This window comes from Passer montanus, unplaced genomic scaffold, assembly GCF_014805655.1.
Source record: "Passer montanus isolate IOZ18808 unplaced genomic scaffold, ASM1480565v1 scaffold45, whole genome shotgun sequence".
NCBI classification, from domain to species: domain Eukaryota; kingdom Metazoa; phylum Chordata; class Aves; order Passeriformes; family Passeridae; genus Passer; species Passer montanus.
Genome location: NW_024369373.1, coordinates 4,373,778 through 4,401,368, shown reverse-complemented (window position 1 = coordinate 4,401,368; position 27,591 = coordinate 4,373,778). Strand labels below are relative to the sequence as shown.

General features: G+C 42.6%; 1 protein-coding gene across 3 annotated transcripts in view; it reads right to left on the bottom strand.

The window, feature by feature from the left end:
* Nucleotides 1–26,560, bottom strand: part of RSPRY1 (ring finger and SPRY domain containing 1) — a 36,020-nt gene extending 9,460 nt beyond the window's left edge. The window contains exons 1-12 of one of the 3 annotated variants that reach the window (XM_039721380.1): nt 26,545–26,560; nt 22,594–22,660; nt 17,022–17,203; nt 14,502–14,998; nt 11,555–11,607; nt 10,010–10,122; nt 7,087–7,213; nt 5,651–5,709; nt 5,231–5,297; nt 4,471–4,602; nt 3,077–3,192; nt 2,102–2,245 (exon numbers count right to left, since the gene is read on the bottom strand). In XM_039721380.1, the coding sequence (XP_039577314.1) occupies nt 2,102–2,245; nt 3,077–3,192; nt 4,471–4,602; nt 5,231–5,297; nt 5,651–5,709; nt 7,087–7,213; nt 10,010–10,122; nt 11,555–11,607; nt 14,502–14,848 (1,158 nt within the window). In that variant the 5' untranslated portion in view covers nt 14,849–14,998; nt 17,022–17,203; nt 22,594–22,660; nt 26,545–26,560. Of the gene's footprint in view, nt 1–2,101; nt 2,246–3,076; nt 3,193–4,470; nt 4,603–5,230; nt 5,298–5,650; nt 5,710–7,086; nt 7,214–10,009; nt 10,123–11,554; nt 11,608–14,501; nt 14,999–17,021; nt 17,204–22,578; nt 22,661–26,544 lie in introns of those variants that run through there. The other 2 variants (XM_039721381.1, XM_039721382.1) reach the window with 2 other exon arrangements.
* Nucleotides 26,561–27,591: the final 1,031 nt, after the last annotated feature.

Here is a 27,591-nt window from a genome sequence, read left to right as displayed (position 1 = left end):
CCAGACAGCATCTGATTACACAAGCTTCCCATGTCCCAAATTAAAGCTAAGCCCAGCTAATGGGTGTTTAATGTCATATTTAGGACTAGTCTTTTTGTTACAGATGCTGTAAATAAAGAGCATATGGCTTCTGAGGCCTGTGTTTGTGACATACCCAGAAGATAATATCCTTGTATTTCAGGCACACACCTGATGAACTTAAATAATAGCAGCATTTGGCCACCAGCAAGACAGCTGCAGCAACAGAAAAATCATCCTACTCAGAGATGTGACATCCCCTATTTTCATACCTTGTACAAGACACACAGAAAAATGCACATACACCAAGCTCCTTAACAGTAAGTGGGGAAAAAAATCTTTTAAGCCTCTTAGCAGCCTAAAGGCAGACACATGGCCTTTTATTTCAAACAGTTTCTGTTACACTCAGTGTCTGCAAGGACTGTGCTCAGCACAGGTCTGCATGGTACTTTTGTTTGGTTGGTGGTTTTTGATTTTGTGTATGTTTTTTTTTTTTTACTTAAATCACACTTAAATTCCATGCTAAAAATGTGAGACTGGACTTTGGATGTGACACAGATATGTGCATGTTATACATCAGCAGAAGACAATGCTATTCCTATGAATAATTAGAAGAAATGGAGTAAGACCTCTGAACTCAGAGGAATAACCAAGTTAAATTGTGAGAGAAGCTACTCTTGCATTCCCATTGGTTTTCTTGCCACTGGTGTTTGTTTAATCTCCTTAATGTATTTATCTCATACCCCCACAATCAATATTTACTCACACATATGTATTTGGCCTATCTTCACATTAACTGCTGTAGAATGACTTTTTCTTTAATAATCAGAAATGAGCAGGTTTAACTGCTTATCTCTACATTAAATATATATTTTTTCTCCTAAAATAAGTTCCAAATAGGAGCAGAAAGCCACGCAATTACAACCCTGAAGAAGGGCTACAGGTGAATTTCTCACTCAAGCTTAGCCAGTAGAAATGTCAACTTGAAACCCCAGCACTGTTTCCATTCTCAGCACTGGGCCAGGCCTAACATATCTTTTTGTTCTGAAATTCTAGCTTGCACTTCAATGAACTTTAATGATCATTTGGAAGGCTGATAACATGGAAAATTAACTCCAAGCTGAGGTAGAAAAGTTTTTTTGGGTAGTAATCATTACCCTTTCTTATTATGGAAATACTGAAACAAGTTATACTATAGCATAAAAAGCAATACAAAGTTTCTATCAGCCATGCAGAGTTACCACCAAGATTTCAAAAGAAAGAAGGCCTAGTGACATCTCCATGATGATTGACTATGTTTGCACTTCATGTGCACATGCCACATTTTGCTTCAATGCTAGCAATACATAACCTTACAAGTAAATAGTAGGAGAAGAATACTTAGAAATAAGATACAAAATTATCTGGATGAGAAGGACAGTAAAGCAAGCTATAAAATAAGAGAGCAGACTTGTTCTGTACTCTCAGGAAAAGGCAAGGTGATACAGGGTTTAATGTTTTTTTTTAATCCTTATTTTTAATTAAAAAGAAGCTTTTGCATTCCAAGACTGTCCCATATTGCTGCTACCAGCAAGTCCAATGATACCATGTTATCCCAGAGTGAATTTGAGTTATTTCCCTTGTGAAAGTTAATTTAATAGGAAAATGTGTCAAAGAGGATGAGGAAATGGCTGCTTGGTGACCTGTGTAAAGGACAGTGTAAGAGAAACTGCTGCTCCTGGTGACTTACTGTTTGCTTCCACAAACAGAGTGTAACTACTGTTATCCAAAGAATTTCCAAGAGATTATGCTACAAGAAATAAGAAATAAATTCCCTATAGTTTTCATACAACAGCCAGAAGATAAGCTGTCTCTGCTGCAGCTCTGCATGACTTAGGTGAATAGTATCAGTCTGTAGCAATAACTGACTTCTCTTGTACCACCAAATTCAGCAAAACCAGCTCTTCATGGACACAGTAAAATTGAAAGAAACAAACAAGGGCTCAGTCACAACCACAGAATAACCAGAGCTATTTTCACAGATGCTGTAAGAAGGAAAATACTGATGTTACATCACCAGCTCAATGATATTACAGGTACTCACATGGTTGAGAAATTTGCTGTCTTTGGTTGCCCATCCTATCTGCATCACTCCTGAGGTAATGACAGTAACTTCATAGTACCAGACCCCAGAGTCGACACAGAACGTGCACCGCACGCTTTCGAAGGACGAGGCGTCGCAGCGTGCCTACCAAAACCAAACAGAAACCCAGAGTCTCCAACATCACCACGCACACCCACCCAGAGTCTCCAACATCACCACTCCAACACCTTCCTGCCCTGGTTCAAGTTTCTTGAGTGCTAGAATATACCAACATAATTTTAGAGGCGTTTCAGACAGAGCGACCTCTCTTTATAGCAGTAGTTGTCACACAAACTAGTGAGTGGGCAAGACTGAAAATTGTTAAGTGGTTAGGCCACAGGCAAAAAAAACAAAAAACAAAAAAAACCCCAAAACAAAACAAAACAAAAAAGGCAGAAAGTTGACAGAAACAATTTAAAGATTTAAAGACTAAGACAACCAGGACAGGAAAACCTAAATCACTGATTGTTAACTGATTCCTGGTAGTAAGGACAAGGAGGCCTTCAATGTTAATTCATGACAATTCATTTCTAAGTAGTCAAACAAGTTTTTAGGAGTTAGAGAGGAAGGAAAAAACCCCACATGGCTGAGACAAAAATCTGACTGCTGTGAGCTTTACAAGATGAGACAGGACAAACAATAGAATGATATTTTGACTAAAACTGCTCACAAAGTGTTTGTTTCTTTCAAGGACTCTTAAGAGTCCTCCTCATTTCCCTGAAGTTTTGGGGTACAGGCCTTACTTCGGTATGAACATTTCTACAACTGAGATTAGGGTAGCGATGCTACAACCCTTTGATGACAAAGAAGGTTTTCTGTACAAAGCTGGCAGACAACATGGATTCATTCTACAAAATCACAGGATCAAGTGCAAACCAAAACCTGCCCTTTTCTTCAGCCTCTTTTTCAGGTTGAATACATGAAACAACTTCCTACCTCTAATCCATGTGGTGAGATCTTCAGGTATTCACTGACATCATTGCTGTTCAGCATAGCCCTAATGTTGGTCAAGTCAACCTTTTCATATGTAAACTGCCTGCCTTCTTTTAAAACTGAAAATAAAAAAATCCCAACCAGTGTTAGTTACTACTGCTGCTGCAAAACTTGATTTTAAACATTTCAGTCAATGATAACCTCTCTAGGATCCAGGTAGTTTTTGGTATAACTGAATGAAACACAGATTTTGCCTGCATGAAAACAGCTTTCAACAGAGTGTGTGTTAAATACCCTCCAGACATGAAAGCATGACCTGTGCCTCTGACTAGAGCTCCCACAATCTAATTAGTACTTGCAGGAAACCCACAGGCAAATGGAAGGCATCCAAGTTCACACCAAGATGCCACTGTTTCAGGCTTTACCATTGTATTTGTACATTCAGTGGCAGTTTTTCTGATTCATTACAGTAGAAACAGATTTGGGGATAGGAAGAAGGAGAAAAGAAGGATTTAAAGATTTCTATCATCTCATTTTTAGGTGACTGAAGTCAGCCAAAGCAGCTCTCTCTCTCTCTCCCTGCTTGCCCTTTCTACATAGAAGGGTCAGAATAATTTCTCTTGCCAGGTGTCACATTGTTGACACATACATGTTAACTTACAAGTGAAAGACCTTATCTGAGGACCCTTCATATAACTCAAACTTGCTACAACACTTACACAGACATTTACTAAACACAGCTGACACTGGCTTTCCATAAGCTGACTAAAGCCCCCAAAGCCCAACAGACCTTTTACCCAAATTTATCTAAAAGGCATTAGAAAATACAAGGTCATTAGAGTTGCTGCATCCTTGAAATAACAACTAACCAAGCAAATTCAGTGATTTTTAGTAATCCAAAAGATCAACCTAGAGCAGTGCTTTGTCAAACACTTTTTACTTTTGATCACAAAAATCAAAAAGTGTATTTAATTTTAAAAGTCTTCAGTAATTCTATGTGCCAGTGGGGAATGATCACAGGAGTGGCCATCACCAGGACATGTCAGCAACCCAGGTGCCCCACAGAGACAGAGCTGCACTGTTGAGCCCCTCAGCAAATTGGCTGAAGTGTGGGTTACAGGAAATTGGTGCAAAGAAGAATTTTCATTGCAGCTCCAACTTGCAGAGTACAAGTCACTTCCTTTCAAAAACATTTTCCTTGCCAAATTTTCTTTCCATACCATTATGCTGGGTATATTTATTGGTGTGGTTTTTTTGGTTTTGTTTTCTTTTTCAAGGAGATATTACAAACGCAGCCAGGTACACTAAGTGCTCATAAAAAATGAACACAAAGGAGTCCTCCATCTCTTTGGAGGAGTGATTACTATTTAATTAATCCATCCCTTTTTTATACCTACACAGATTGTCTAAACTCCACTGGGCACAGAATCCAACCTGGCGTTTTAAGTAGTCAGGGTTATCTGTCCATTTCTCCAGCAAGATCAGTTGGTCACTAATGCACGATTCAGAAACTGTCATTTTATTTTCACCTGCAATTTAAGAGGAAAAAGTAATTGCTATCAGCTAGGGATAAGTTAAAAATAACATCCTACAAATGCAGTAGAACTCTCCACACACATCTAAACCTCAATATTACAAGCATGAAAATGTTTCCCCAAGCAGATGTGGAAGCATCTTCATTCAGATTTACCACTTCTCAGCATGGAGCTGCATCATGAAGAGCCTGATCACAGCTGTTCTCCATCTCCCCAACACTGATTGATTTCTTTTCAAGTAACAAAGGTCTCATGTCATAAGTCATTATGTAGTAATTTCTCAGATGAGAAGGCCAGTTTCAGCAAATCTCTTAAGGATTTATGGATGAGGGTCATTAAAGCAAAAAACATTTTTTCCTGCCTACAAGCTCCCAATGCTGTTGTCCAGCTCTAATACAGTTTTATGTCAGTGACAAAGGCCTCGTGTCACAAATCCTTCTACAGCAATTTCTAACATGGAAAATAAGTTTCAGCAAGTATCTCAGGGGTTTTGAGGGGAAGAGGGATGTCACTGGAGCAATAAATACCAATGCAGACTCTCATGCTCACAAGTGATCAGGCAAAGCAAGTGACAATAATGCAGCAGCCATGGTGTTAAGAGCATTACCAGGCCAATACTCACTTGTTTGTGCAAACTTCTCCAGTGCTATTAGTGCAAAAAGCATCACTGTCGGGTGGGACTGGAAGTTCTAAACATGGGCAGTAAGAAAAAGTTTATTAACAAATAGCCAGTACAGGCAGACAAGAAGAGTTGTAAGTCTTTCACAGGTGGTTTTAGGTTCAAAGGAACCTCCCAAGCTCCTGTATTCCATCCTCCTGTGGAGATAGATCCAGAGAGATCAGGCTACCCAGAGCCTTGTTCCACTGACTTCTCATTATCTCCACGGATGGAGATCCCACAGGCTCTGGAATTTCAGCTGTTTGTAACATACACTGCCAATATTTAGCAGGCATGACTTCAACTTTTCACAATAATAATAATACTAAAATTGCATTCTAATTGCTATGTATGGACACATACAAAAAGATCAAAGACACTTACCAAGCTGTGAAGTAAATATTCCAATATGCCTGGGCTGAGCAAGCCTATGCTTGCAGGACCTGCAAGAACATCAGGAATGAAATCCCTCCATGGGAAGTACCACATACCCATCACCACAGATCTTTTAAACACAAGGTAACAAATTAAAGAACACCAAACGACTTCACAGCAAAGTAAAACTATAATATAAAACAATTATCATTATTTCTAGTAAAATACTTGGTGCACATTCAATAATTACACAGTTACTGGCACATTACAATCCTGTTCAGCTCACTGCTCTAAGTGGGTACAGAATTCTAGCCAGAGATTTTGCAGTAAGACTCCAGTAGTCTCCACTCAGCATTTTCATGCTCTTTACTTTTGAAAAAAGACTGTCTCCCCTTTACTTCCAGAGTCAATGTGTAAAGACCAGCTCCATCTATCAGTAGCCCAAAATAAGCAAAACTGAGCACCTGATACGGCCAGTTGATAGTTAATTATACAGCTTGCAGCACCAGAGCAAGCAGCCAATTTAAAATGGAAAAGCCCTGAAATAGTGTCCACTTAATCAAGAGAGACACACAAGGGAATCAAACTCTGGCATCTACAAGCCTTTAAGAACTTGCAGTGGGTTCCAACACTTCATTAACAGATTTGTTGCCTGAGCTGACACAATGAGACCTGTGCCCACTAAGATAGAAGTGGATACAGTATATCTCATTTTGACTTAGTAAAATACAGTAGAAGTATTACAGTATAAAAACACTTCCAGACCTTGTTCTTTTCTTTGTTTTTTTTTTTTCCCCACAGAAATACAGTAATTGGGTTTTAATAACCATTAGGTAACATTGGACAGTCACTTTCTTCCTCTATTTCCTGTCCACTTTCAAAAAAGGACAAAAAAACTAGATACAAAAGAGATCACCACAGGAAGGAAACTTAATCATCAATTTTCAACTGTGTACTAGGTAGGAATGACAGGGAATAAAAATTCTATGTGAAGTCACCTTAAAATACAATCTCAGCAATTTTCTTTTAAGCAACACAGAAGAGAATCTTTTCAGCTATCTACAATAGAGTAAGACATGTCTACTGGAAAAAACATATTTCTTTTTTATTTCTATACAGCCTCCAAGAGCACTAACTTGATATTCCTACAGAGAATGTGTCCTCAGTAATTCACAGGCAGAGTGGGTCTGCAGGAGAGATTGATAACCAGTGCTAAGGCAGTATAACAACCAGTGATCCCCAATCACTAACCACACCTCAGAAGGGTTTGTGAATGGCTCACTCAGACACTCGAATCAACCAGACTGTGCCACACCTGGGACCCCCGTGATGCACAACATGATTCAGTTCTAAGCAAACACCTCTGCCCCACATGTGGTGGGTGCTGAAGCAGAAGGGGCTGCAGAGAGCCAAGTGCCAGCTGTGAGGAGCAGCCCAGGCTTTACCTGCTAATTTCTCTGCCAAGCAGCCGAGCACGGCGGTCGTGTTCCGGTGCTTGGCAGGGTGACAAGCATCCTGGCAAGCTGCAGCTCCACTCAGGTTTAGTATTTCAGTTAACTTCTGTAATGCATCCTGCAAAGGAAAAATCAGAAATCTCTTCAACATTGCTGACAGGTACAGCTTCCCCCGACCCAGTATTGTAAAACCAGATTGTTTTTACACATTACTGAAGTCGGCATCATATTACAGACAGCAGGGGGTGGTTATCTTCTAAGATAAGATAATGAAGGACAGATGAGAAAAAAGTTCAGCAGACCCAAGAGCTGTAACTTTAAAATTACCACCAGGTTGTTGGTTGTTGTGATCAACAGCTCAGGACACTTCTGGAGATACCCAAGTGAGCTCCCCAAGGGAAAAGGAACCAATCAGCACACATGGCACCACTACCATCTGATCTATTTCCAGTGCCCTAAAACTCACACCCTTTTCAAAAGAAAAGGATTGTTTCAGATTTTAGAATTCAGGTCTAAATAGACACGCTCCTTCCACAAAAAGCCCACATTCCCATCATAAATTTAGGATGTTGTCAGCTTCACAGGATGTCACACTGTATTCTTGAGAGCCTAAGTGGTTTTCTGTAGTCACACAAATTTAGGAAGTAACCAAGGAGGGTAATAAAGCTAAAATGCCATGCTTTGACTTGCTTTGTTCAGGCAGTATGGTGTGAATAAAATTCCAGATAGGTCTAGAGCATTCTCTGCATTTTCAGGGTAGTTAGGGGTTAATCCAGAGCCAGAACAAGTCATCCCACAGGGAGAACCCCACCCTGAAAAGTTCCAAATCCTCCTCAACTTTCCAGACTTCATGAAAGTTTCAGCTGATTCAGATTGAAACTGCATAATCTCAGGCAAGGATCTAATTAAAATAGAAGAACTCCTCATATTGAAGTCATCAGCAGCCATTTGGAGGAAAAATGAGCACTGCTCAAGTTGAATAGATGTGTTTTTTTGAACTGTGTTCTGAACCACACTCGAATCAGTTGACTGTGCTAGAGTCTGAGGTCTGCACAGAGATCACACTGAAAAGTAGTTACAGTCTTAAAAGGAAAGCCACAAAAACAGAACTGATGCACAGGACTGAGCTAAGTGGAAAGAACAGAGAAAGAAGAAAGAATGACTGAGCAACAGACTTGGGATGGAAAGGACTCACTAAAATTAGACTCTTGACATACTGATACTCCTTTTAGCCATTATTAGAACTGTCAGAGAGAGCAAGTATTTTGAGTTAAATAAAGACTTTATAGAATAAACAGTTTACTGCACTGCCCTTTTAACTTTATGGACTTCATAGCCTGCAAAACCAGAAAACAAAATACAGCATGCTGCTGCTCTCCAGCTGTCATGGAAGTGAAGCATTGACTTAAAATCCCTAAGACAAAAAAATAAACTGTATAGAAAGAAAATGAACAGCAGCACACACTTTATGAGGCTGCATGTGGCCAGCAGACCCCACAGCTGCAGCTCCTTGTGCTGTAAAGAAGCTACACAGGAAAAACCACTGTGCACCCAGAAAAACAAGCACCTCATTCCTTGTCTTGATATGGTCAACTATTTCAGAGCAAACTCCTTAACTGTACCCAAATGAAAGTCACGTGGCTTTTGAAAAACAAATAATTTGATTGCTCAGGACATTGTAGAGCCAAACAAAAAATCCAAAATCACTCCCTATGGTGCATTCACAGTTGTCACCATTTCCTGATTTCTTTTTTAAAGCAGACAAAGTTTGTAGTCATAGCTTTGTTTTCAAAACAACTCAGTCTCTGTGAAAGTCATAACACATTTCTCTTGTTTAAAAGTCTCAGATAGCTAATCAATTGCCTAGAGGAAACAAACCCACTTCAGGTAGTTTGAGAGCTTGACCAATTCTCCAGCCACTGATGCAAGCAGCTCTTCATATCCCTAACAACACCAATGGAAGACAAAATTGGCAGCATCAGGAGCTTGAGAAATGAAAGTAGCAATATGATCATCAGTTTCTGAAGAAATGAGATAAGGACAAACATTTGAAGACAGACAAGTTCTCTGTATAAACATTATGTTTAGCATCCTTAAGCACCTGAGGCTTTCAGTTACACACCTGCACCAACACAGCATGAACACCTCAGGTCATCTTTCTGCCCAAAACCAGACTAGTGGCCAGTAAAACAAAAGAATTCTCATTTGCCAAAACCATATCTAGGTATTTCATAGTTAAAAAATGTCATTTGTTTAGCTTAATACTCCCATTTGCATTGCATTCCTCCATGTGCAGGGCAGGAACAAATTCAAAAGTGACTTGTAAACGTGCAGCTTTGCACATCTAGGTATTCCACAGTTGAAAAATGTAATTTGTTCAGCTTAACACTCCCATTTGCACTACATTCCTCATGTGCATGGCAGGAACAAATTCAAAAGTGACTTGTAAACGTGCAGCTTTGCAAATGAGAGAATGGAAGGGCAGAACTTGGGCAGCTTCTGCAGCACCTGCACACCTTCACTGCACCGTGTAAGTACCACACTGCAGGAGAGAGTGGCAGGAAAAACAGCCAAAACCAAAGGCTCTCTTGCTCCTTCCCCATGAGAGCACCTGCACACCTTCCCTGCACAGTGTAAGTACCACACTGCAGGAGAGTGGCAGGAAAAACAGCCAAAACCAAAGGCTCTCTTGCTCCTTCCCCATGGATGAAATTTATCTTTTTTTGGGAACACTCCTAGCATTAATTAGCATTTAGACACCAAGTCACCCCAAACGACTTGAAGTTGAATGTTACACCCATTTTCTGAACCACTATCAGTCTTGCATCACCGGTGCAAGGCACTCAAAGGGATCATGGGTGTGGCAACCACAAATAACTGACATTCACAGATAAATGCATCTGCTTTCACTCACTTTTGTTGGCAGAGGACATTCATCAAGTAGTAGCGTTATAACAGCTGGTCCCAGGGGATCTTCTAATGGAATAACTCTAATTAAAGATTGAACAACTTCCAACCAGCCTTCATCTGTCAACCACAAAACAGAAGTCACACTCAGAATTAACAGTGCAATTCAGAAATGTTCAAAGTACATTCCTAAATGTAAACTGAAAAATTCTCAAAATTACCCAGTGAGCTCAGAGACATCAGCAAAAACAGCTTGCTTTTTACACCACTGTTTTAGTTTGCAGTAATTTGGAAGTTTAAATTCAAAAAAGAAAAAGTTTACAGCAGCTTGGGTAATAGTGAACACTGTATGGTTTGGAGAAGGGTCTTGCCCAGGCCAGAGCATCCTTCAGTTCCTGCTACTGTTAGGAAGGAATACTCATGGTGGTATGGACAAGAACTTTACTCAAGTGTGATACTCAAGAGTTCAGCATCCAATGTCAACTCTTAAATGGTAAATGCTACATACACAATGACACTCAGGAAATAATTTCTTTTAACCAGAATCAGATCCCTCTTCCTAAGTTCCCTGAAGTAACAGAGAGTAACAGAAACTCAGTGGTTTTTCCCATGCCTGCTGGTCTAAAGAATGTTTATTTTCCTCAGGAGCAGCTCTCATTGTTGAATGAGTAGACAAGGGCTTTTACTTGCAAGCAAACATCCACTAAGAAGATGTTAAACTACTGATAAAGTAAACAGATTTGGATTTACAAGAAAACAGCTCCCTTAGAAGTGAAAATAAAGAGAATCTGTCTGTATACAGGTGAGTGAGGTTGAAGAAGCAGTACTCCCTACAACACCACAGCAGTAATATATTGGGGGTTATGTTAGCACATTCCCCTGAAAAACATTTTATTGAATTGCTGTAATATCTAACCAGACTGATTAATTCATTTTAATGCAGAAATCTATTTCCTAAGACCACTATCAACACTACTAAGTAGAGAGGTAAAAATTCAACTAAACCAGAAGTTTTGTTGAAGTCTTAAGCCAGGAGAATTTCTCCTACTGTAACAAAGATGAAACAGCCCCTGCTTGTCCTGCAGGAGCACTTAGGGACAGGTTTGGGACAAATGCAGAGTAAAGCAGAGGTCTAAGGTCAGCAAGACCCAAACCAAAGGAATGTGCTGTGTGCTGACACTGGAGCACACGGGCTTGGCCCACGTCTGTGTACAGGTGTGGGATGTTCCTGCTCAGCTGCAAACAGCCACTCTTTGTGGCTTAGGGTTTAATGCCACTACAGTGTGTTTGTGGCCATCCATTGGCTGCTTCTGGAGATTTCACGTGGGAAGTTTAACTGAATTCAAACAAACTCAGGCCAATGCATGAGCTCAGTGAAGCTCTGAAGGGCAAACTTTGTTCTGGTTCCCACATCCCCAGAGCTACACCACACCCCAACACACCCAGCTGAGGTGCATTTTTCTTTGCAAAGAAAAGAGGGGCTTGGGGTTTGTTTTGTTTCTTTTGCTTTTTGTGAGTCACAACTGAAATGCCCAACACAATGCCTTGATACCTGTTTCTGCCATTTCATGCAACGTGATCATTGAGTAAGGAGGCTCCTGGTCACTGAAAGAGATATTACACAGGTCAAAAATTATGCACAGTCATCAACATAATACACTGAATAAAATGATTATACACAGTCAGAAAACAAATCCAGTAACCATTTAACAAGAGGAAGTTACACAGGCTGCAGATTGCTAATGTCATTTTCAGATCTGAAACACAGATGGGATTGAGCCTCTCTCTGGCTCAACATCAACATCTGCATGTCTGCAACAGCTGACAAGTGAAATTGTGATCCACATCTGCATGCCTGAAAGCTGAACACAATGCCTAGATTTGGTGCTGTTCATTAGCAGGTTCCTTGTAGCACATAACAAGGCACTGCATGTCAGAGGCCACAAAGAAAACCCAGAGCAGTGCACAAGGGGCATCACTTCAACAGGATTTCTCTCTCAAATTCTCTGCTAAATATATAAATATTTAAAAACCACCACAAAACCTGAATGGGAAGCTACCTAACACAGTCTTCAACAAGAGTTGTGAAAATAAACAGTTAAGGCAGTTTAACAGAAAATATTTAATCCAAGCCATTTTCCAATACAAAAACTGCAAGAAGTTTAACAGATTCAGGTCCTCAGTCCAGTCTGCTGGAGTAAGGACACAAAGCTGTGGACACATCTGTGTGTCTGAGCAGGCACTGCCAGTGGAAGTACCTAAAGCAAGACCCCAAAATCTTGCTCAGTAAGCACCTCTAGGTCCAGAAAAAGCATATCCAGCAGTATGTCCTAAAATATTTTATTCAGTGCTCCTTAGGCTCTGCGAACTAACCCCAGGCTTAGATTTTATGTTGCACACTCACTCTCTATCCCACAGCTCTGAAAAGAAATTTGAAATGTGAAATACAGAGGAATTTCAGAACTTTTCAACATACATTACTTATGGAGATAATAAAGCTACCTAGTTTGAGAGATTAATCATAAAGAAGAGAAAAATCTCAGTATTGATGAAATATATACGACATAAATACATGTCTTTTCTTACAAAAAGGTGAGCACATTCTTAAATATTTCCACAAGAAAATGCTGAAGTCCAGTTTAATACATTTTTTATATTGCCACAACATTTGAAACAAATAGTTGGGTTGTTCTTTTAACTCAAGGCATCTTCACCTTTCTTCTGGAAAGTAATCTGCCCAGAAGGAAAAAGAAGTGCAGTTTTGCAGTCAGATTTATATCAGGAGAAAGATTCAAAGAAAGGAGAAAAAAACCTCAACAAAAATCCCAACCATAAGTACAACTAAAGGCTATGATAAAAAAGGATGACATTTTTATCTGCAAGATTTCTGATGTTGTCACGAGTAGCAGGTTTTCACAGTACTGGCAGTGAGCACAGGACAATTCTGTCCCACTGATTTGCCATTTTAACTACTTAATTTCCAGCATCCCCTCCAGGACACACCTTCCTCATTTTGAAACAAAACAGCCATTTTGGTAATTTCTTTTCATATAAACCCTGAAATATAGAACTTATCCTTCTGAGTTTAATTTCTTAAACTTCTAAGAAGCAGCTATCTCTAGATAAGAGAGAGAGAAAAAAAAATCAGTTGTCAGATATGTTTTAGGTCGGAACTTTCAGATTTGATAAAACCAAAAACAAGAAAAAAAATGAACCCCAAGAAAAACCCAAACAAATAGCAAACAGGGAGAGCAACTATTCATTCCTTATCATAGTGCACTTTACTATAGTCTCTATAAAAGCCCCCATAAAAATACAGTAGCTTCAGGAATTCATCAGAAACAGGACTCCATGGGCAGTGAAATAACCATGCTTATTGTCTCTCAGTAGCATAGGAAAGTGCTTACAAGACTACAAAACTGATTGCAAGACCCACAGGAACAGGATCAACAGTGCACAGAAATGTTGTGAAACAGCTTAAGGAGCTGAACTTGAGGGAAAGGGCATCTGAGACTGGGCAGAGACTTCAAAAAACATTTGCCATGATTTGAAGACAGAGCACAAAATAAAATCTGTTAGAAAACCAACCAAACACACACCTTAGACTTAAATGCTCATGAAAAACATCAGTCCTGATGTTTGACAGGAGGAAGGCAAACTCCTTCTCTGCAGGCACATTCCAGAGCTGATGCAGGTACATGAATCAAGGCTCACTTATTCTGAGCCTCATCCACCTCTAACTCAAACCCCAGCTGTCAGGCTGGAATAGTGTCTTTCCTTCAGTTCTGGTCTTTCCAATTCCTAGCCTGCACCTAGCCCAAAAGGTGCTGAGCTAACTTAACCCATCATTTTTAAGGTCCTTTTAAAACTTTGTAGAAAGCAACACAAAACCAAACCAAGACCAAAAAATGGATGAGCCCATAAATATCCCCCACGCCCTTAATGGATGCTTTGAGCATGCCAGGAATGCAATACTGGGATTGTGAGTTGGGCAGTAACAACATGTGATCTTTAAAAAGTAGTCAGACTTCAAACTGGAAAGAAAACCTCAGTCTGTTTATCCAGGCTAACAAAGATCAAAGCTCCCTATTTTGCTTCACCATTTCCAAAGAAGTAAAATCCAGCCTGCAAAAAACAGAAAACTGCACAACAACCAATTTTTAGGACAGAAGTTCCCAGCCTCTGGAGCATTTATTGCTTCCTAACCTGTGTATCTGTGCCAGGTAAGAAATCCTGAGCACACTCCTCATCCCACATGGGTGTAGGCCCATACAGGAACTGTGAGAAAGCTCCTCAGCTCCTGGAAGAGTCTGTACCTGGGCACTCAGGAGCTACTTCTATTACCTAGGAAAGGTGCTCCTCTCCTAAGCCTCCAGATGGAAACACGCAGCTGCTCCAGGGAGGGTCAGGTGTAGGTCGGTGAGAGGCTGGAGCCACAGTTTGAGAGAAGACAAGAACATTTTCATTCATGTTGAATTATTCCTTGAGGAGGTACTTACTTATCTACCAACGTCCGAATTACAGCCAGTGTGTCAAGCACCAGCCCATCCACATTCTGTTTTTTCCTCCTTGGTTCATGAGGCCCTCGACCCCTCCTGGGTGGACGGACAGGGTCCCTTGGGTGGCCTCTTGCTTCAGGGATGTGTGTCCTGCTGTTCTCCGTTTGCCGGCCCTGAGAGGTCCCGTTGTCCTCGGCGCCGCTGTCGTCGCGACAAACGCACGAGTTCCCCATGCTGCCAGCCCCCAAGGCTCCCAGGAAACGGGGAATGTGGTGCTCTAGAGTCAACAGCAGACCTTGGAAAAGGCTTCTGCTAGCGTAGAACACAACCAAAGCAACTACAATCATCTAGGAAGTTTCAAGAGAAATGTTTGTGTGATCCCGGATTGTGATCTTTTTGCATCTTAAACGCTGCTACCAGCTGGAATGAGTGGGAAGTTGGAGACTTAGCTGCTGACAGAATCATTTAAAACACACATTGGTCATCCAGAAGGAGGTCTGAAAAAGCAAACATAGAACAAGAGTCAGTGTTACTACTGCTAGAAAACAACAGAAGAATTCCTATTTTAGTAAACACCACCAGTTGTGGTGGATAAAGCTGCTAAGAAACACAAGGCTTTACCTGAAGTCTATTGTGGGGAAAGGGAAAGGAAGGAAGAGGAGGAGGAGGAAGTTCCCCTGGTAAGGAGCTCTCGCCCACACACCATTCCTTTCTACACCACCTATTACCTCCCAGCTCCTTCATGGTTTTGGATGCAGAGGAACAAGTTTGCCTGTAAATGTCCCACAGTGCTACCCTTTAAATACTAAGTATCAACAAACCAGTTTCATTTACCCTTTACAGAGACACATGGCTTATGCCACCCCAATAAAGGCTGTACACTTCAGGTTCTCATTTCACATCAGGAACATCTACAAACTATACTTCTTTACAATTTTGTCTATTTTAATCTTACAGTTATGGTTCATCTCAACAAACAATAGATTTAACAGAGAATCATTTGTCCCACCTGTGCATAAACACACATTTTTGGAACATGTCTATATCTCCTGCATTCTCACCCAAAGAAGCACCAACACTGAATTAAACAGGAATTATAGACACCATTTTAATGCCTTACAAATCTAACTGGGATTTTGAAAGGGGTGTTGTATGCCTGTTTGGATCTAGTGTCAAACCAATCTTCCATTTTTGGGAAACGAAGACTAATTCAATCATTCTTCTGTTCTTCATTCAAATGGTTTGGATCACACACAGACCCAGTAGCAACTGAGACCATGGGGCAGTCTCTCCCAATTATTAACTTGAAAATGCAAGAGAAAAAGGATTCAAAGCCTCATTTCATAACAGGTTATGTTTCAAGCCATAGGGTATACTTCTACAGGACATTACTTAAAATCTTAGGTAATATAAAACCCTACAAAAGATATAATTTCATTACTTGCACACTTCAGGCATGTCAGAATAAGTAATTTTTATCCTTTCAAGAATCAAGTTTTACATTTACACTAGAAGTTATGGTGAATATCCTGTAATAGACTATTACTATTCTTCAATTATTAAATATTCTCATTAACAGCAGACATGTAGCACCCTAAATTCAAAAGAAAGTCAACGAGGGCTGACACCTTTTAAATATGGAAGGCCCCCACCATCAGAGCCAACTGGCAACTCTGCAATTGCTGGCTGCCCTTTGGGACAAGATCACAACAACAGTCAGGAAGCCAGACACTGGTCATATGAGCAGCTCTTGGGATGTCAGCTGTCACTGCCACCAAGCTCTCAGGAGCTCTTCTGTAGTGTGAAGCACATAATCTTTCAGCACAGTGAAATGTTCAGTATTAAGAAATTAACTGGAGGCTAACTAAGAAAAAAAAAAATCAATTCCTCAAGGGATACTAATAGGAAAAAAATACAAGATCTTGACTTCTTGGTCAAGAAATTCCTAAACCACAGATCATCAAAAGGGTTTCAGCATCACATCATGCCTGCTTTTTGCCCTAAGCAGTTTGGCCATCAGGCTCAGAGTCCTTCCATCTGAGCCCATAGTGCTGGCACCTTCTCAGTCAGCAAGTCACAAGCAGATGAGAGGTGCCAGTGCAGACTGCAAAAATCTCAAACAGAATTGTCTGAGTTCACAACTGGTTAAAATGACTTTCTTGAATTTAAAAAGAACAAGTTATGTTAAATGCAAAACATGTCTTTCTAGGGAATATGTATGTATTTATGAATCTGGGTCATTTAAGGGCTTTTTAACAAGATAATACTAAAATGTAAAACTGTTACAGATTTAGAATCTGAATAAAGTTGTTCTGTAACTTATGGAAACGTTAACACAGTGAATCTATCTTGTCATCAAAACAAGAATGGAAAAGCTGTATTTTAGAGATTAACAATGAATAAGAACCTAAAGAAGCAAAACCAGACATATGTCAAGATTAAAGCTGATTATTCAAGTCTAAGTTTTTCTGGCTGACAACTTAAAGCATGATTAAAAACAAGTAATTATGATCAACTCACCTGTAAGTTTGCTTGGTTCAGGAATGGCTGGGGGAGCTCACAAAGTGCTGTGGCAGAAGGGGGTTGTTCTCCTCCAGGGCACAAAGTCTGTCTGGAAAAGGCAGTGCTCTGTAAGCCTTTATGGTGGGCACTGAGTCATTACTGACTCTGCTTTCACTCCTAGGAACTGAGCTGAGGAGTCCCTGAGGAGAGATGGAAAAAAAAGAGAATTCACTTGGAAACTGCATCTAAGGTAGACATACTCCACCTCCTCCCTACACCTGCCATGACATCAAGCCACACTGTTATTTTCAGCTATTCAGAGCCTTATTTTCAGCCTTTACAGAGGGAATTCTCTTAAGGCTTCAAAACCCAGTTTCTCATCTGAAAGCTTGAGGACTAAACACAGAAAACACAACCTGTTTCTACAGCCTTGGTATTCCAGACTACACAGCACCAAGTGCAGAGCAGTGACCAACTCCTCACCTCAAAACACTCCCCAGAGGAGGAAGAAGAGAAGCAATAATATCTGCTCCAGACACAGCAGAAAATAAAAGTACACTATAAAAGCTGATTAGATAACAGGAAGAGAGAAATGACAGGATAAACTCCCCTTATTTAGTAAAGAGCTGGGTTTGACAGCATTCACTTGGCTCTTGCTCACCATCACATACAAGGAGCTCATTGTCAAGCCTCAAACAAACTGAAAGGCTAAACAATTAGGAACACAAGGTAGGAGAGATTGCTACAGATCTGCTCACAAACCAGCTTGTCTGGATAGAGCATGAATGCAGGAAGAAAGGTTCTGAAGTGCGAAGGAAATGAATAAAAATACAAGTTTTTATTCCATAAGAAGTAGCTGGTACTCCAGCTCTCCCCAAACAGCACAAAATGCCAGTGCCCAGCACCTCCTCTACAGCAGAGAGCCCCTGGGACACTCACTGAGCAGCAGCCCCAGCACACCTTGCCCTCAACACAGCCCCCAGATGAGATGCTGCTGGAGCAGGACACCCTCCCTGCATGGGAGGAAAGCAGCTGCAGCCTCCTGTGCCCCACACAGCCCCACTGGGACCATCCCCAGCACAGAAAGCTGCTGCTCTCCTGGCAGCCTCAAGCACATGCACAGAGGCACAAAGGAGTTAGGAGCTCCACAGGCTGACCAACCTGCCGTGGCTGGAAGTCCAAGTGGGAAGACAAAATCATCATTGGAAGGGATGCCAAGGGAGGGGATTTGCACCTGCCTGGCAGCACCAGCCTGCCCCAGAGAGGCCTCTGTGGCACCCGACCCTGCACGCCAGGGCAGGAGTTGGCTCCAAGTGGCACTGGGATCATTTCTCTGCAATGTGCAGCCCAAGAGTCAGTGATTCATCCCCTCAAATATTCAATTACAGCCAACCATAATACTGCCTCATGATGGAAAATGCCTCTTCTTTCCATGAAATGGAGTGCACTGCTAAGCAAACAAAAAAACTATCGTGCACATAAGTGGGGAAGGTTTCTACCAAAAACACTTTTCCAGTTTCTGCCACCACTACAAGAGTAAGATCAGTGATTTCCCCTCTTGAGCAGAGTAACATAGGAGCTCAGTCAACAAACCACACAGTAAAGCTGACGTGTTTTCAAAAGCAAAACTACAAGAGTTTTGGTCAGCAGTTTCCTATTAAGAAGATAAAATAATTAAAACTATTTCCTCAGCATCTCTTTCCCAAAGAAATGATGCTCCTAAAAAGGAAGAGATGGAAATACTTGTGATGCCTGTCAGATGAAAGTTCAAACCAGAAGGAAACACAGCTATGAATTGCTACAAGATAATCAACTTTGATACAGGAATAAGAGGAAGAAGCAGCCTGTTTGAAAAACAAGAGTTTTCAACTGTGAAATTATGGGGATAATACTGAAAGCCAAGAATTTCCAGTAAACAACATACAACTAGAATGTGAAATGGAGACTTTCTCAGGAATCCCATTGACATGCAAGGCCAACCTCTCACCTGTGAGACTTGTGCAACTGAAGAGCAGCAGGTGCTGGGTGTCCAGCGTGGCTCCACACAGCCAGGGGAGCACAGGCTCCAGGAGGAGCAGGTAAATACCCTGCTGCTGCTTTGGCATGTGCTAACCAAGCACCACATTGTGTCATCTGAAGCAAACCCCTAATTCAGTTCTATTTTCTTTAAAAATACCTCGGAGGGTTAAGACTAGTGTCAAAACACGATGGGAAGCAGCCCTTACTGGCATGCAGCATTTCACAAAGCCATTGCCACAGCTGGTTGCTTTCTTGCTGAGGCAAGAGCACCTGAAACCAAAAGCAGACCAACCTTGAGCATGCCAGTTTCACAGAAAGGGAGACTCACCACGTCTCAAAGCTTTCCAGCTCCTGCACAGGTGCTCATCAGTGAAAACCCCCAGGGTTGTACAAGGTTTATGCAAACAATTGGGCTTTAACCCTGATGTCTACTCTAGGTAATTCATCTTTGTCACAAACACAGAGCTGGAGGATCTGATCACTTGTTTGACTTGATGTGAAGCAGAAAGAAGCACAGTAACTACTACCACAGTAGTTTCTTTTTCTGTAGACTCACTGTGAAAGTCAGATTTTATATTCACTTGCACATTACACTACTTGGTCTTTTCACTTCCTTTAAACTCCTTTTTAAAGCTGCTACAGGAACACTAAAATTGCAAGACAGATTTAAAGTGAACTTCACTTTCTCACTTAAATGAGTGTTGCCAGAGCAGGCCTGGTAGGGATTCCTCCCTGCACAATTTTTCCCTTACCTCTGGATAAAGAGACACTAGTGCTCAGGACACGCCAGGCACCAGACTGTTCAGCTTTCTTTCTGAAAGAGAAACTGCAGCATTTACCACCTTCTGAGCTTCCCCATCTCAGAGGTCATCATTTGTCATCTCAGTCATTTAGGTGGAACTGTCCTTTGTACTACAGCAAACCTCAACTTTGTTTCATGTCTAAACCAGCGCCGGTATCGATCGCGCTTCCTGCTCCTCAGCTCCCCGAGCCACAGATGGATCATTACATTTCTTATCAGAGACTGAGCTGAAGCTATGCTTTGAGGCAGATGAAAGCACTTCTGAGATAATGATCTTTTAAAAAGATAGTGGTATCTGACAGCCCAGCGAAGTTGAACAAGAGGTGCCTCCAGCAGGGTGACGTGGCCTGGCAGAGCTGAAGGAGCTCAGCAGCTGCCCAAGGAGCAGAGTATAATGCACTGCTTCAGAAGTGGCAGGGAGAGAAAGATAACCCTGGAGATGGCAAGGAACACTAATCCTATAAACTGCAGGGATACAAGCACATGAAATAAAATCGATTAGCTATACCCTATTAAGTTTTGGCACAGACATTCATTTGGAAGCTTATAAATAACTCTTTCAATTAATTCAAGTTAATCTTCCTTGCTGCCCAGAAAATTAAAGGCGTTATCAACAATACAATTCTGACAAAAGCATTCATGATATCAGGGTTCAATATTAAATAAAAAACTGCACCAAAAAAGCCGAAAACTCTCCAATTCTCCCAAAAATCCACGAGAAATTCCAGAATAGACAACGCTGGAAGGAAAATGAACCTTTGGATACCAAGCAGAGGTATAGAATGGCAAAGAAATCCCCCCCCCAAAAAAAGCTTTTTTTAAAAAAAAGCTTTGTCTAGTAAAATTTACAACAGTCAATTTCAGAAAGGATAAGGCTTTATCTATATCAGTATCAAGAAATCAGTGAAAGAGTTTTCTTCAGTCACGTGGAGATCAACTCCTTGCAATACTTAAAGAGCCTTGTGCATGAGCAAAATCTAAACCACAAAAGCATTTTGAGGAGCAAGTCAAGAGACTGAGCAGCTCAGTCACAGCACAGCCCTGCCCTGGGAACTAGAATTAGGGCTAGCACAGGGGCATCCAAGGAAGATGCTTCAAGGAGGGACTGCTGGAAGCAGGGGCAGATTCTTGTCAGCAAACCACCAGCTCCAGGTAAGCCAGCCAAAAGAGTGGCAACTCAGTTTGTCTGCTTCTTGTCTAAACTAATCTTAGTGCTTTTCTTTCTCCTATCTCAGAACTGGGCTTTTCAGAGGAACACTGGGTGCAGAACTACTCTGTAGAAGACAGAACAGTCTCCTGCTGTAGAGAACAGAACTCTGCCCAGCTATGTGGCATGACTAAGCTATTACTAACACGTAAAATTCACAAGTCCACAAACTGTTTTCAGTGTAAAACTTCGATAACATTGCTGAAAAACTCAGCAATGCAGTTGGAAATCTGCATTACCAGCTGTCTGACAATTGCCTTGGTGAGCAGACAGTGTCTAGAAACAGGCTGAAGAAAGTTCCATGTCTTGATGATTGAAGCAGCATCAGAGGATGGCCTGATCTCAGTGGGCAGAGCTGAGAGACACCTTTGTGGCCCTCCCTGCCAGCCATGGAAAGCTGGCTGCTCTTTGCTAGACAAAGTTCAGGACTGTACTGACAGAGCAGGAAATGCCCTTCAAATTCCCTTTCCTCCTGTGAGTGGATACAGTGACAGCTGCTCGAGAGACTGTCATTTGAGTCCAACACAACATGTAGGTCACTAGGTTAGCAAACCTGCCTCGGAAGCACTCTTGGAAAGCACAATTCCTGAACGACCTGGGCCTTCCAGAGCTGAAGAATACAGAACATGAAACAGCTCTGGGCAGGTCACTGGAACCCCCTTAGCTCACCAATTTCACAGAATCAGTAGATGGGAAGAGATTTTCAAGATCATTGAGTCTAACCCAGCTCCAACACCTCAACTACACCCTGGCACCCAGTGCCACATCCAGGCTTTTTTTAAACACATCCAGGAATGGTGACTCCACCACCTCCCTCGGCAGCCATTCCAGTACTTCATCACAGAACTTACTTAAAACAACAAAAAACCCACCCACACAACAACTCAGCTTCATTTCTCCCCATCTATCTCTTCAGGTTCTGCCTTCAGGACCTTTCCTTTCTGCCCTGCCACCAGTCTGCCAGCAAAGCACGGTGCAGAAAGGAGCCTGCACATGTAACAAGTGCTCCAGCCAGGTCTCACAGGTGTCCTGCTCCAACCACTGAGCTGGGGTATTTCCTCACAGCGTTTTAGGGCCCCTGCCAGTACCAAGAAAGCCAGAGGAAGTTGCTCAACATGCCGTGGCCAAGGGAGGAAGAGGCCTGAGAGATGGCTCGGAGATGTGCAGGTGGGTTAGGAAGTGGGAGGATGATGAGTACATGTCTCACTCATTCAGGCACTCTGAATACAGTTTAAATACAGACTCTGCACCCAGTTTAGTCGAAAAAGGCAGAAAGCACAAAAAATATTTAAGAGGCTTTCAAAATCCTGTAACAGTACCAGGAACACAAAGTCTCAGCCACCTGGGCTTCTGCTAAACAACTTTCTGAGGAACTTCAGGAGAATTAAGATTAAATTGCTTTCATAATTACATGTAAACACTACTTCACTAAATGTTACAAAGGGGTAATGCTCTAGAGAGAGAATAACTCACCTATTGTTAATTTAAAAAAAAAAAAATTATTTCAGAACTGATACATTAACCAGAGTTTGAGTGCAAACACATACCATTCTTAGACTCACCATTAGCTGAATGTTTTTAAAAGCAGGGAGGACAATTCTAAGCCTGCTCCATGCCAGAGAGCTTTGCCTTTAGAGAGAAAAAAAAAAGAGCATCAGCAGGTTGCTGGGTTTTCTTTTTTCAGTATGACTTTCTAGCATGTACCACTGTCTGCAGGAAGGTATAAGGTACACATGAATGGTGCAGCCTCCTGGCTCGTAGTTCATCAGCTGCCCCCAACCTATGATTCAGGCTGTAATTGCACCAGTTTGTGCACATGCACTGAAGCCAGCAATCCAAAAACCCATGCCAGCACTTCAGATCAAAAAGTCCTCGATACTCGTCCTTCTCCCACCTAACAAAACACCAAGATACTCAGATACTTAGAGCAAAAAGGAGGCATTTTCTATGGGGAAATAAAAAGCCTTTGAAAGGGAGAAAAATAATTACAGTTGTGTTTCATATGCTCAGAAAGCACTATTTCCCTGAGAGGAGAGATTTATTAGGAAAAAGATGGATTTCTTGTTACTGATCATGGTATCTCACTGAGCTCCATCTAATAAGCATTAAAAACCAAGGAGCAGCACCTCACCCCAGACTTTGCACTGCCAGGTGTCCCTGCTGCACAGGCAAAGCCCACCAGGCACACAGAGCTCCCGTGGCAGAGCTGTGCTTCCAGAGCACAGCTTTGGTCACAGTAATGGCACATCAAGGGCAGGTAGTTACAAGCACTTCTGAAGAGAGATCGTGATGCATTGGTCAGTCACGCAACCTCGTGAGTCATGTGTGAACATTTGACTTTTATTAGACCTCAGCAATATAATGAAGAATAGAAAAGGAAATAAAGATCATGCTGGCACAGTCACTGCCCTGCAATGCCAGCTTTACAGTTACCACACACAGAACAGGAAAATAAAATATATTGTCAGGACACAAGGCAATACAAAGCACATGAGATACTTGAAAGGAATCTCAGTGTAAGATCACTGCCTGCACTGCTTAAAGCAATGAATAAATTCAAAGTCTACTGAGCAATCGTAAGTTCAATAGAGGAAAAAAAACCACAAAACCCAATTTGAAATGCTGAACACAACATATTGATAATGGAGCAGAACAGGACAAATATCATGACATTAGCTGGCCTTCAATTTACTACAAGCTGACAGCTTTTTAAGTTGGTGCCCCTGGTTGAGAAGGAAAGCACACAGCACACATGATGAGCCTTGCTCCACTTTATGAGGATATCAGCACACAGCTACATGACCAGCTGAGGACATTTCCAAACACAGCACATTGCCAGGTAGGGGAGATAATGATATCAAAGGGAATTTGAATGAAGAAACCTAAGGAGCTACAGGCCAGTAAGTGTCCTATGACAAATCACTGCCTTTACCACTAACTTACTGCTTACACTAATAAATATCTTCCTGTTACTCCTTAATTTTAACAAACAAGCAAAAAAGCTTGAGGTGTATTGACTCTGATTCCACCTGATAGGCAGAACATGAGGGATGTTTTACTGCACAGGAGGGAACCAAAACATTGTAAGTGATCTATTTCAGTCCTATCCATTAGACTCACAGCAAATGAAATGCACTTCAAGCTAAGACTCCTATGTGAAAACACTGATAATGTACCAAGGGAGAGCACTGCAGGGTTGTGCAGAAAACCATCATGTCCCTCTAAGAGGAAAAGAAAAGAACATTAAGAAAAGCACAGAATAATGTATCAGTGAGAGAACAAGAGAGCCACTGAGTGAAAACCAAATTATGAAGCCACAGAGTAAGATACAACCGTGGCTACCACGAAGTGTTGCAGTGAAACTCCCTGTATAGGAGGCTGAAGGTAAATAAAAAGGAAAAGTTAAAGACCTCAGGGAAACCAACAAGCCCACCTCCCTGCAAACACACACTGGTATTACAGCTGATAAGGGAGGTGTGTGGACAAGCTGGATTAGCTCTATCAGCAGTATAAGGGTGGCTAAACAACCAAGGCTAAGCTAATAAACAATCAGCATCAGAAAGAGTTATGACAGGAGTTGTGCAGAATGCAAAACACAGCACTAAAATATAAAATACCCTGGAGGAGCTTCCTCCTCAAGTGATGGACAGGGGAAACTGAAAACTTTCATTTAGCAGGAACCTCAAGAGAATGTCTGGTTGAAAAGGGAAGAGACAAGAAGTGAACACAAACTACAATTGTGCTTCACTCATCTGAAAAAGAGCACACCACAGGAAATTCACAATCTGTTCAAGCAGACCTATAAATAGGAACAAACAGCAGAGATTGGGGCACAAAGCAACAACAGCAATGTCCTAAAGGGAGGGACAGAGGAATGGGTGCCAGGAGGAGAAAGGGCCTGTTTTGCTGAGTGGACTTCAGCAGAGAACAAAGACACAGGCAAAAGCGCTTACAGAAGAATGGGCCAGATTTAGATCAAAGAACAGATCAATTCTGTGCATTCGGATAAATGCAGAACAAAACCACACTTAACAGCATCACAGCCTCTTAAAATAATATGACAAGTTTTGAGGATGCATACAGTCCTCTGGAAATCCACAGTCAAATACAGGAGTCCAAGAGGAGATGAGATGCAAGGGAATATTTCAGGTGGCTCAAAGGTGATGAGAGCATTCACTGTTTACAAATCTGTATAGTTTAACAAGAAAATAGCAAAAATTTGAATACCAGGAAGAAAAAAAGGGAAAGTCACAGTAAACAAGTGGATGTAGGTTTCCATGTGACAGTAATCTCATAGCATGATGGATGTACAGAAAATTAGTAGAAAAGCAGAACTGAGCTGAGGACCAGCATGGAAAAGAAAACAACACCAAAACAAATACATGCATTCAATGCAAGACAAAGGACTGAAAAACTAAAATCCTGAGGCAAAGCTAGTGCTAAGTAGAAAAAAAAACCTCTTATACTGAAGAAAACAAACACTGACACAAAAATGAAAAAGAAAAACCCTACCAAACACACCAGCATTCAGAAAACAGAGCAGGCTGAATTAATTTGGAGAGAAAAGGGAGCTCTTATGTCTGTGTTTCTCCATGGACCAAAGTTTCACTGTGTGAGAAAAACTGATAACATTGGCTGAGCACCAAAATGAACTCTGGGCTCGGGGATTAGAGTTTGCAGGAATGAAACAGAAAATGAAAAGTGACTACAGTCATTCCTGGGACCTACACTGAGATTGTTCCTAGAACAGAGAGTGCACCTAATGCTGCACAGTGGAAAAAAAACCCATCAGTTCCTAAAAAGAGGGGGTCAATGAAGGCCTGCGAGACAGAATCAAAGGGCTCAAAAGAGAAACTCATGCTCGCTATGGGCATAATACAAGCAGTGAAAAACCCTGCTCTATAAGCACCGAGGTGGCAGAGCAGAGCCGCGGTGCTGCCGCACCCGTGGCAAAGGTGCCGCTGCCAAATCTACCACCCAGGAGCGCAAAACAAAAGATCCAGGTAAACGAGAGCTTTGGGCGGCCCGCTCCGCATCTCCTCGGTGAAGACAGGAAACTTGCTGAGGAGAAACACTTTCCCACTGAGAGCCATAAATTAAATTGGACTCCTCGCCCCGCTGTGCCGACACTGTCCCCGGGCAGCACACCGACTCTGTGACTCCCGATGTCACCCGGCCCCTCGCACGCCAAGCCCACGTTCTGCAAGTCACACGAGCGCCGGGAGCCCCAACCCCTGCGGGCCCCGAGCAGCGCCGAGCCGCCGTCCATCCACCCCGCGCCGCTCCCGCAGCCGGCTCCCGGGCTGCGCTGGCCCGGCCCCCGCCCCAGCCGCGACCCGCGGCCCCGGAGGGCAGGGAGGGCTGAGCACGGCGCCGCCACTCCTCAACGCACGGCCGGTAACGGGGCCACCAGCGCCCAGCCCCGCGCTGTCCCTTCCCTCAGCGCGCCCCGCTCCGCCCCAGCCCCGCGGCACACCGCCGGCCGGGCCGCGTCCGCGTCCGCCCCGCCTCACCTCAGCTCCGCACAGCGGGGGCCGCTCCCGGGGCTGCAGGGAAGGAGCGGAGCGGGCTCGGGGCACCTCGAGCCCGGCAGCCCGGGAGGGTTCCCCGCACCGAGCTCGGCGGTGCCCGGGGAGCGGGCCCGGGGCGGGTTGGGGCCGGCGGGGCCGATCGATCCCCTCCGGCCCCGGGAGCCGGGAGCGCTGCCCGGCCGGCCCGGCGGGGCTGATGGAGCGGGCCGGTAAGTGGCGTTTGCTGTTTAAAGAGGGCTGGATCTGTCGGGAGCTGCACTCGGGTGCCCAGGGCAGCTGCTCTGCCTCTGTTCCAGCCGAAGTGGTGGCAAGGGTTGTGAAGTTTGGGAGGGTTTGTGATCCCGGGGGTGTTACCATCTGCTGTTCTAAAAACGCGTGGTTTGCCGCCGTGACAAACTTCTGTCATTTGCAGTGACAGCGTAGCCCTGCAATTTCGCCTGCACCAGGCGAAAACTCAGATAAACAGGGAAAAGTTGCCAAGTGTGTGTTTTTTGTTGCGTCTGGTTTGTGAGTGTTAGCTTCAGATGGGAGAGGGCAAAGAATACAGCAGAATTACCAAACTTTATAAGTGCAAGAGAACTTCAGTCTGATGCTGCTTGATGGGGTTTCCCCCCTCATCTCTTTTCCCCAGGATGGGGTTGTAGTGTCAGACACCAGTTTTCAGGCTGGTGTTGGAAGCATTACTGCATCTCAGGCCATAATTAAACCTTAATCATGGTTTAATTGATGTATCAATTTATGTATATTAAAATATATTGTCTGAGTGGTCTGACTGACCCAGGTGGTTTGCTGCTGAAGGCTGTAGTCCCCAGAGGATACTCTGTTCTTGCAGAATCCCTCTCCCTCAGTTTGCTTTTATTACTTTCTGTCACCATTGTATTGGAACCTTTTGTTTCCTCAAATATGTAGGCTGAGATGACACAAGTGGAGAAAGAAATTATGTTGTTTGTGCAGCACTTGGATAGGAAAGCTGGCCTTGTGATCAGGACCTGTATTCAGCAGTGAGATTCAATTTTTATCCTCTCTGTA